Raw genomic sequence first — 11,310 nt, forward strand, 5'->3', positions numbered from 1 at the left:
GAGTTGGTAAAGGTATGTCACGGGCAAGAGCAGGTACAGAAGAGTTCTAGGCCTAAATAGATATGATAGGGGACTTGTTTACAATATTGTGTTTGTATGTCTTATTCATAGAATTCTGATCTGTTCAGTTTGGCTATGTCTAGATTAGGAAACTATTTCAAAATAAGTCAATTCAACTTAACTTCCAATTTTGCAAAATTGAAATAGCATGTCCTAGTACAGGGAAGCCTCAAAATTAATCTGAGGCAGGTTCCATTAATGTGGGCACACTACCTCAACTTAGAGCCCCAAGAAGCACCAGGAAGTAATACGTTCAAATTACTCTGGGGAATAATTATTTCAAAATAGCGGCACTGGAATGTCCACACTAATACTATTTCAAAATAACTACCGTATTTTGAAATTAGCGTTATTTCCTGAGAAAAGAAGGAGTAGAGATTTTTAAATAAGTGTCCCCTTATTTTGAAATAATGGACTTGGTAATGTGAACGCTCCACTTATAAATTCAACCTAAGGGGAGTAATGGTATTTCGGAATAGGAAGCGTAGTCCGAACTACCTACTCTGTGCCGCGTGTAGCTGCGCGGCACGGAGTCCGCACTAGCGGACATTTAAAAATGGCGGTGCCCGGCAATATGCAAATGAAGCCCGGGAAATTCAAATCCCGGGCTTCATTTGCAACTCTGGTTGCCTGCATTACCACCCTACTTCGAACTAGGGTGGTAGTGTAGACATACCCTATGTCATGATTGTACAGTTGCTGTTTCATACCAAGATCAAAATTGGATATATCCTTGGAGCATCTTTCAAGATTCTGACCTTTGCAGGTAAAAGGGATACAAATCTTAGTTACGCAGCTTAGTGTTTTTTGAGAGACATAATATACAATTATACTCTGGTACAATAAGATTTTTCTAGGCAGCTAATGTGTGGAAGTCTGCTTAATAGCTAGAGGAATTTTAGATTTGATACATAACCTTTTACTAACAGCAGAATGTAAAGTGTTCCCTGAACACCTATGCCAGAGAGCACCTATTATTTTAGAAGCAATTTCTTTGGTGTATACTTGCTCCATTTAATTTGCACTGATATCTTGAATCCTGAATTTATATTCACCATGTCAGGAGCCAGGAGAAGGAAGGTTGCAGCAATGTTTGAGGTAGATTGCAAGAGATTTCCTAGTGAGAATCAAACCTGGCTGGTATTTGCTGACAAGGTGGCATATAATTGCTGACTTCCATCACTCTACTACGGTCTCTCTCATGCACATTTTCAAATGCCTTTAGTTTAGACGCCTCTTTGCATTCTTCTTTCTTTTGCCAATAGAAGGCTTGCAGGATTGTGTTTAAGTAGTTGAGAGCAGCATTTGGCTCAAAGTACTTACAATTCTTATTACTTTCTGTGTTTGTGACATATTTCAAATCATACTTATAACCACAATGCTGTGGTCTCCAAATTTGAAGATTATCTTTTTTGTTACTCTCTGTCTCAAGTTCTCTTTAAAGAGAAAGAATCTAAATACTACCAGTTACTATCTGATTAGCAGGATTTTCTCGATAGTGTGCTTTCAGTTGCATTTCTTCACATTCTCATTCTCTGCTTCAACATCTGTTGTTGTAAGAAAACAACCCCTAAAGTCATGCTAAAATGAGTACAATATGATACATAGATTCCTTTAAAAATAATGATTACTTTGGTGCTTTTGAAAGTGAGGGACTGGATAAAATCAGGCTCAGTACAGAAAGGTTATGTGCAAATTTTATTTTTTCTTCCACAGCACTTATTCTAGCAGTATAGTCCTGTGCTTCACTTGAGTAGACTGCCAAATTACATCAAGTCCTATCAAGTCAGCAGGTGTCTATCGGGGCTAAGAAGAGAACAATAGCACAGTTTCACTCTATTTCTACCTGATTTTATTTGAATGCAGACAACCTCCCTAGCTCTAATTTTTCCTACATGTATATTAATTTTTAAATATGGTTTATTTTTTTAGAATGAATCATTTGTGACAAATCCTGCCATTCTTTCTTTCTCCATTATATTTTGAAAGGTTTTTTTTTTATAAGAACATTTGAACTACAGTGGGTGGAGGAAAGGGAAACTATTATTTCCCCATATGACTGCAGCTCATCCTACCCCTTGTCTCACCACTTACAAGACTCAAGAATATTTCACTGCTTAGTAAATAGTTAATATATTACATATTTCTTCTGAGTATTTGGACTGAGATAACTGTCTGGCCAATTTGTTTCTTTTCCTACCAGGGGGTATATCACAGTTTGCCTATTGGTTGCATATAATACTGATGATATCAATAATAATGTCATAACTTAACTTTTTACTTTGCCATCTCTTCTGAGTCTATCTGTGGATGAACAGGCTGAGAAATTAATCCCTCCTAGTCCTATGTGGGAGAAAAAATTAAAATAGTCAAAAGGGTTGGACAAGACAAGAAAGAAGGGGGAGGTTAGGGGTGATGGGGGGAAAAGTGGAGATGACAAGAGAAGAAGATAGAGGATGATAAATTAAGTTACAATGAGGGAACATGTGTGAGACGCGAGCTAAATAGAAATAGCAGGGTTGTCAATCTGTGTGACTATCACAAGCTTTATAATATTTGATTTTCTTAAAGCTATAGTTTGAGCTGTGTAATTTAAAGAGAATCTCATTATTAAATTAAATAAAACCAAAAAAACCCTCATGTTTATGGAAAAGGATAAACTTGAAAGCATTAACCCTAAAGGCTCAAACCCAGCAAACAAATATAAAGTGACTGCCCCAATTTCTTGATTTTTAAACCAACTTCATCTTTTTTTTTGGTGAGAATAGCATTTTTGAATGCTTTGGATTGGCAGTACTGAAAAAACAAGGAAGTCATTAGGCAGCTTCTGTTATCTGTTGTGGGGATAAAATATCCTAGCTGCATCTCTAGCTGTAAAGGAACTTACATAATTCTTAATCACTCCATTGAAAGACAAAGAAAGGTTGGAAACATTAAAAATATTGGAGGACAATTTGATCAAACTGTTACATTTTCATCTAGAGCAGTGTACTCCAACAGGATGTGAGAACAGCAGTAGGGAAGCTGCAAGGAAAGCAGACTGTGCAACAACTGCACAATGACTCCTGGAAAACAACAGTAGGGGAAATGATAAAAAAATTAAAAGATAAAATGTGATTGAGAGAGAGTGTCACGGGGCGCGACCCCTGTCCGCCGCCCCCACTATTTTGTTTACAGTCAGCTGGTGCCCGATGCACCGCTTGCTTGCACGCCTCCTTGGCGGAGTGGGGGGTCCGGGCCCGCCCTCACTCCGGACCCCGACCCAGGGCCCTGACACCGAGAGCGTGCCTCTCGGTGGTAGCAGGGGGGTAGTACCCCAAACGCACCTGCTCCCGGGATACACGACCCGCCCTGGGTCCAGCTCCACTCCGCCGGCCGCTGCCCCGCTTACCGGGTTGCTCCGCTCCCTGCCTTCCCGTCCGGGACCGCTCCGCTCGGGGCTCCTCTGCCCCTGGCTCGCCTTCCCTCCTCCTGGCTTTCCCCCTGCCGCTCTCGTTCCGGCCCCTTTTTGCTCCTCTCCACTTCCGGGTTCCCCCCTCCCTCCTCCGTCGGCGCCCTCGTGACGTCACCCGCCACGCTCCCGGGCGCGCCGTGATGACGCGCCGCGGCCTCCGCGTCCCCGTTCCCTGCCTCCTCCGGCGCTGAGGCGCCTGCGTCCCTCTCTCCCGCGGCCCCCGCTGCCGCTTGCGAGTGGCGGGGCGGTTCTGCCCCGTCACACATCTCCCCCCTTCCTACGGTCTGTCCGCCCTCCGGTTGCTCGTCACCCGGCAGCCGCGAAAGACAGTCCGCGTTCACGTTATCTTTACCAGGTCTGTGTTTAATGTCAAAACGGAAAGGTTGCAAGCTCAGGTACCATCGCATTATCCGTGCGTTGTTGTCCTTCATGGACTGCATCCATCTCAGTGGCGCGTGGTCCGTCACCAGCGTGAAGGTGTTGCCTGTAAGAAAGTAGCGTAAGGAGTCTATGGCCCATTTGATGGCCAGCGCTTCCTTCTCTATCACGGCATAGTTCCTCTCCCTAGGGAACAGCTTCCGGCTTAGGTAGGCTACGGGGTACTCTGCACCCTCCTCCTCCTGTGCGAGGACTGCCCCGAGCCCTACCTCGGAGGCGTCAGTCTGCAAAAGAAACGGCTTCTCGAAATCGGGGGACCGTAGCACTGGCCCCGATACCAGGCATTGCCGGAGCGCCTCAAACGCCCGCACCCCTTGGGGCGTCCACACCACCCTCTGGGGTTTCTCTTTCTTTGTCAGGTCTGTTAACGGGGCCGCCAAGGAGGCAAAATGTTTTATAAACCGTCTATAGTACCCCGCAAGGCCCAGGAACTGGCGTACTTGCCGTTTGGTGTGGGGTCGGGGGTAATCCCTAATGGCGCATACCTTGTCTAGTAGTGGTTTTAGCCGGCCCCTCCCCACCGTATACCCGAGGTAGGATACCTCCCTCTTCCCGAACTGGCACTTCTTGGGGTTAGCTGTGAGCCCGGCCCGTTGGAGCGTTCGCAGGACGGCTCCCAGCTGCTGTAGATGCTCCTCCCACGTCCTGCTGAAGACGACGATGTCATCTATGTATGCTGTGGCGTAGTCGCGATGGTCCTCTAGGATCTCGTCCATCAGCCTCTGGAATGTAGCTGCTGCGCCGTGTAACCCGAACGGCATGGTGACGAATTGAAATAGTCCGAACGGGGTGGCGAACGCTGTCTTCTCCCTGGCCGCCGGCGTCAGGGGTATTTGCCAGTACCCTTTCGTAAGGTCGATCGTTGATAAGTATTCCGCCCGCCCCAGGCGCTCCAGTAGCTCATCCACCCTGGGCATGGGGTATGCATCGAACTTTGATACCGCGTTTAACTTACGGAAGTCGATGCAGAACCGTACAGCTCCGTCCTTCTTCGGGACCAGTACGATGGGGCTCCGCCACTCGCTCCGTGATTTTTCCACCACTCCCCACCGCAACATGTCCTGCAGCTCTTTTTGGACCGTGTCCCACAACTTCCGGGGGATGGGGCGTACCGGATCCCTCACTCGACTCCCCGGTTCTGTCGTGATCTCGTGGCATGCCCGGGTCGTCCTCCCTGGCCGGCTCGTCAGGCTGGCTGCCGCCTGCTGTAGTACCGCCCGAAGTTGTGCCTGTTGAGTATGGTTTAGTTCCCTCCCCATGGGGCTGGCCGCCCAGGTGACCTCCTCCTCGCCCCAGGGTCCGAACTCGATCTCCGTGCTAAGGGCTTCCGATGGGGGCTCCTCCCGGGGTACCCATCGTTTTAACAGATTGACGTGGTACACTTGGCTCTGCCGGTGCTTTCCCCCTACCTGGACTTCATAGTCCACCTCCCCAATCCTCTTGGTCACCCGGTAAGGTCCCTGCCACTTGGCCAATAATTTAGACTCCCCTGCCGGCAATAGGACCAACACTGGGTCGCCCGGGTGGAAGACCCTCAGCCGCGTCCCCGTGTTGTAGTGACGGGCCTGAGTTTCTTGGGCTTTTTTTAGATTTTCTTGCGCCCACCTGCCTATAGTTCGCATGCGGTCCCGCAACTTGATTACGTATTGGACCGCCCCCAGTGCAGTGGATGCCTGCTCTTCCCAACCCTCCCGCACCAGATCTAGTATGCCCCGCGGGCGTCGGCCGTACAATAGCTCGAACGGAGAGAACCCTACCGAGGACTGCGGTACCTCTCGTATTGCGAAGAGCAGGGGTGGCAGCAGCTTGTCCCAGTCTCGTGGGTCATCTTGGACCAGCCTCCGCAACATGGCTTTTAGGGTTTTGTTGAAACGTTCTACCAGCCCGTCCGTCTGAGGGTGGTAGGCTGCGGTGCGAATCTTCTTTATCTGCAGCCATCTGCACAGCTCTTTCATTAGGCGCGATACCAAGTTCGTCCCCTGGTCCGTCAGGATCTCTTTCGGGAGCCCGACGCGGGCGAACATTTTCACTAGCTCGTCGGCTATTGTGGCCGCGTTGGTCTTGCGTAGGGGAACAGCCTCCGGGTAGCGGGTGGCGTAATCAACCACCACTAATATGTACTGGTGCCCTCTCCGAGTCCGCTCCAAGGGCCCCACGAGGTCCAAACCTATCCTCTCGAAGGGTTCGGACACTAGCGGCATGGGTACGAGGGCCGCCCGTGGGACCCGGGCCTCTGCTGTCCGTTGGCACTGGGGGCATGATCTACAAAAGTTCTTGACATCCTGGTATACCCCTGGCCAGTAAAACCGTTGGATCACCCGTTGTTGTGTCTTCTCAATTCCCAAGTGCCCGGCCCAGGGATTGTCGTGGGCCATCTCCATCACCCGCCACCGGTACGCTTTTGGGACGAGTAGCTGGGTTTCCCCGCCTGCTGTCCCTGGGACCCGGTACAGCCGGTCCCCTTGGATCTCGAAGTGGGGTCCCTGTTCGCTCTGCTGTTGGGTCCCCTCGTCCTCCACCCGGGTCTCTAGCGCGTTTTCCCAGGCGTGCTGTAATGACGGGTCCTCCCGCTGCAAGGCTAAGAAGTCGCCGGTATCGACCTCTAGGGTCACCCGCGCCTCTTCCCCGTCTAGCCCCTGTGGGGGCATCGTCTCCTCCTCCTCCTCCTGGGTAGCCCACGCCTCCCGCGTGTCCCTTACGCCGGTAGGGCCCCGTTCCCCTAGCAGCCGCCGCAGCCCGGGCCAATCCCGGCCTAGTAACACGGGGTAGGGTAGTCGGTGAGCCACTGCTACTCGTAACTCCCCGCCCTGGCTCCCGTCGTGTATCCTCACCCGGGCCGTCGGGTACGGCCGGGTGTCCCCGTGTACGCACTTGATCCAAACTTGGGCCCCCGTGTGCCCTGATCTTCCTAACGCGTCTCTCCGCACTAACGTTTGTCCACACCCCGAGTCTAGAACGGCCTCTACTACCTCCCCGTTCAAGCGTATCCGCCTTATCATGCGGGCCCGGCTTACCTCCTGCCGCGGGCCCTTCCGGGGTCTAGGTTGGCCGTAAGTGCAGTCCATCATAGGGCAGTCCCGACGGATGTGGCCTTCCTGGCCGCACTGGTAGCACGTCGGTTTTGATTGGATCTTCTGCGTGTCCTCTGCCCTCTTCCCGACTTCGGCCCGGGGTTCCCCTTTTCCGTGGTCCTCAGTACCACGCCATACCGGGGCCAATCGCCGCTCCGGTCCTCGGACTGGGGGGCTTCCAGCCCTAGGCCCCGTGTTGTCCCGCCCTTCCTTCCCTTTGGGGCTAGGGCCTCCCCGACCCACCGGGTTGGTCGTTGCGCCTACCTTGCCAGGTCCTTCCAGCGTCTCGGCTGCCATGAAGTGCTCCATGAGCGTGACCGCTTCCTCTAGGGTCCCGGGCAGGTGTCGCCGGACCCACTGTTGGCCTTCCGCGGGGAGCACTTGCAGGTACTGTTCGAGTACGACCAGGTCGGCCACCTGAGTCGCGGTCTTGGTGGACGGTTCCAGCCACCGAAACCCGGCTTCCCGGATCCGCTGCGCCACTGCCCGTGGCCGCTCCCCTGTTGCATATCTGGCCGCCCGGAACCTCTGCCTATACGTCTCGGGCGAAATACCGAGTTGGTCGAGAATCGCCTCCTTGACCTTGTAGTAGCACAGCGAGTCCCGGTCGGACAAACTCCGGTAGGCGAGTTGGGCCGGACCGGACAGGTAAGGGGCGAGTATAGTAGCCCAGTGCTCTTGGGGCCAACGGGCCGCCGTGGCCACTCGTTCGAAAGTTACCAAGAACGCCTCGGCGTCGTCCTCGGCCCCCAGTTTGGTGAGCCTGATGGGGAGTCGCGCTGGGCCCGCCGCCTCCTCCTCTTCTTCATTGGTGGGTCCGACCAGTCCTGTCCCATCCTTCAGCTCCCTCACCAGCTGCTTCTGCTGCTCTCTAAACTCGGAGGTTAATTGTCGCAACGCCTCCGTTTGTTGTCTCTGGAGCTGGCGCTGGCTATCCACCAGCCATTCTACAATTTTGTCGGCATCCATGGTGCCGTGTCCTATTTGAGATGGCAGTTAGGATAGAGTGGCCCTCCGCCAGTGAAAACGAAAGGCAAAACAAACCACCACCCTCGCACCCTAGGTTTCAGGGGCGCAAAAGTGCCCACATTCTCCACCACGTGTCACGGGGCGCGACCCCTGTCCGCCGCCCCCACTATTTTGTTTACAGTCAGCTGGTGCCCGATGCACCGCTTGCTTGCACGCCTCCTTGGCGGAGTGGGGGGTCCGGGCCCGCCCTCACTCCGGACCCCGACCCAGGGCCCTGACACCGAGAGCGTGCCTCTCGGTGGTAGCAGGGGGGTAGTACCCCAAACGCACCTGCTCCCGGGATACACGACCCGCCCTGGGTCCAGCTCCACTCCGCCGGCCGCTGCCCCGCTTACCGGGTTGCTCCGCTCCCTGCCTTCCCGTCCGGGACCGCTCCGCTCGGGGCTCCTCTGCCCCTGGCTCGCCTTCCCTCCTCCTGGCTTTCCCCCTGCCGCTCTCGTTCCGGCCCCTTTTTGCTCCTCTCCACTTCCGGGTTCCCCCCTCCCTCCTCCGTCGGCGCCCTCGTGACGTCACCCGCCACGCTCCCGGGCGCGCCGTGATGACGCGCCGCGGCCTCCGCGTCCCCGTTCCCTGCCTCCTCCGGCGCTGAGGCGCCTGCGTCCCTCTCTCCCGCGGCCCCCGCTGCCGCTTGCGAGTGGCGGGGCGGTTCTGCCCCGTCACAGAGAGAAGTAGGAGAAAGCCATATTTTGGTTTTCTGAGTTGCAACAAAACAAAGTAATCATAAAAACAAGGTCTGCTGAAAGAAACAATGGCAATAAACCAGAACAAAACCCATAAAGCTGAATTACCTTCAAAACAGAGAAAATGAAAATAAAATAAGAGACAGATATGACATGATGAGATAGCCAAAACTAAATAATAGAGAAGCAGCAGAGCTAAATAACTGAGAATCAGCACAGAAGTGTCTTTAACAGAACTCACAAATAAATACTTGTAAAATATATATATAGGAAATAGAGAACAGGGTAAGACAGAGGAACTCCTGAGAGGCTTTTTCTTTTGAATTATTATAGATAATGTTCACTGAGTAGAGTTCCTCAGCCTAGACTTTCCATCACTTGTAAAACTGACATCTAGACATATTCCATTCTCTTCATTTATAAATTTTAAATTTTAGCACCCGGTCCCTAAATTTAAATTCCTTATGTGCAAAACTCAATGTATTAGTTTTAGAAGACTAAACATATACTTTTCCCTCCACTTCCCCACAAAGCAGAGTTGCAACAAAGGCTCCTTCCTGCATATGACATAAGAGTTGCAGGAAGTGGGGAAATTACACAGAAATAGATTTGTTCTAATGAAAAGAAATGTCTGACTCTCTTAAAAAAAAAAGAAAAAGGAAGAACCAGATTTGATGATTCAGAACTCAATCTATTATAACTATGTACACAGGTCTACTTATACACATACACACACATATATGTCGGTGGCTGTTTATATCTAATACAACCCGCCCTCCCCCCACACACATCTACAAGACCACCATGTAAAGAAACCACTCTCTGTATCACATACTGTTTAAAAAAACCACTGGTTTAATTGGTGGACCTCACATTTATTGGAGGGAAAATTGCAAAAGAGGTAATTTTCTGTTGGCCACGGGCATTTTTTCAGTTAAAAATTTTTTTTATCAGTTTTACAATATCATCATTAATAGTTATGCTAGGTCATCTGCTCCTAGCTGCTCCCAGATGTCTTGCAACCCATGAGTTGATTTTAGAGCACTGCACTCAAGTTTATTTTTTTAAAAGGGAATTGTATTAAAATTTTTTGTTATTTTTATCAACCAACATCTTTTTGTGCCATTTTCATGAACTGTACATAGAAAATTTACACAAAAATTAATAACCCTTCTGTTTTGGAACTCTCACATCTCACTGGAGACATAGGCTACGTCTACACTGGCCCCTTTTCCGGAAGGGGCATGTAAATTTCACCAGTCGTCGTAGGGAAATCCGTGGGGGATTTAAATATCCCCCGCGGCATTTAAATAAAAATGTCCGCTGCTTTTTTCCGGCTTTTAAAAAAGCCGGAAAAGAGCGTCTACACTGGCCCCGATCCTCCGGAAAAAGTGCCCTTTTCCGGAGGGTCTTATTCCTACTTTGAAGGGCACTTTTTCCGGAGGATCGGGGCCAGTGTAGATGCTCTTTTCCGGCTTTTTTAAAAGCCAGAAAAAAGCGGCGGACATTTTTATTTAAATGCCGCGGGGGATATTTAAATCCCCCGCGGATTTCCCTACGACGACTGGTGAAATTTACATGCCCCTTCTGGAAAAGGGGCCAGTGTAGACGTAGCCACACTGTATGTGTAACAACCACTAGGCAGATTTGAACCTGTGGGCTCTGAAAGCTTAGTGTAGGAGCCTCTACATTTGATCTATAAAGCTGTAGAGCTCCCTTATTCTTATCTCTCACTGTAAGTAGTCTAAGGGTGTGTCTAGACTACAGGGTTTTGTCGACAAAAGTGGACTTTTGTCAACAAAACTATACCTGCATCTACACTGTCGACAACTCAGTGGTAGTAAGTTGACAGAATGCGGCAGTTTTGTCAATGGTGGTAAACCTCATTCTACGAGGAATAACACCTTTTGTCAGAGTTCTGTCGACAAAAGGCACTATTGCATCCACACTGTGCTTTTTCAAAAGAGAGCGTCTAGACCAGGGGTTCCCAACCTTTTTCGGTCCCTGTAACCCCTTGGCTTTTATTAAACCTTCCTGTACCCCCTATTCAATATGAAAGGAAATAAATTCTGGACTCTAGGATCCACAACTTTTTTCACTAACACTATTATTTTTGGAATATTTCAATTGGGATAATCTAGTTATTTACCAAATATTCCCCATACTCCCTTGACAAGCTTCTCGTATCCCCTGAGGGTACGAGTACCCCAGGTTGGGATCCTGTGGTCTAGAGTCTCTGTTGAAAAAGTGGCTTGCTTTGTCGACAGAACTGGATGTAGTCTAGACACTCTTTGTCGACACAGGCTTTGATGACAAAGCCTCTGTCAACAAAAGTCTGTAGTCTAGATGTACCCTAAGTGTCACTACATGAGACAATGACCATGCACTAGGTCACTAATTCTTTGTGAGAGATAAGCATGGAGCGATAGAATTTAGTTTTTTGTAATTTATTATTGATTAATTTCATAGAATCATAGAACACTAGAACTAGAAGGGACCTCAAGAGGTCATCGAGTCCAGTCCCCCGCCCTCATGGCAGGACCCAGTACCATCTAGGCCATCCCTGATAGATGTCTAT

At 50.2% G+C, this 11,310-nt stretch overlaps 1 protein-coding gene across 1 annotated transcript; it reads right to left on the bottom strand.

Moving 5' to 3' along the window:
• Positions 1 to 1,177: 1,177 nt before the first annotated feature.
• On the bottom strand, positions 1,178 to 6,600 carry LOC142826874 (uncharacterized). Its single transcript, XM_075919823.1, has 2 exons — positions 3,867 to 6,600; positions 1,178 to 1,494 (listed from the first exon to the last, which is right to left on the bottom strand). Exons 1-2 carry the CDS (start codon positions 6,598 to 6,600, stop codon positions 1,178 to 1,180), a joined length of 3,051 nt encoding a protein of 1,016 aa, XP_075775938.1.
• Between the last annotated feature and the right edge of the window lie 4,710 nt (positions 6,601 to 11,310).

Source organism: Pelodiscus sinensis, chromosome 2, assembly GCF_049634645.1.
Source record: "Pelodiscus sinensis isolate JC-2024 chromosome 2, ASM4963464v1, whole genome shotgun sequence".
NCBI classification, from domain to species: Eukaryota; Metazoa; Chordata; order Testudines; family Trionychidae; genus Pelodiscus; species Pelodiscus sinensis.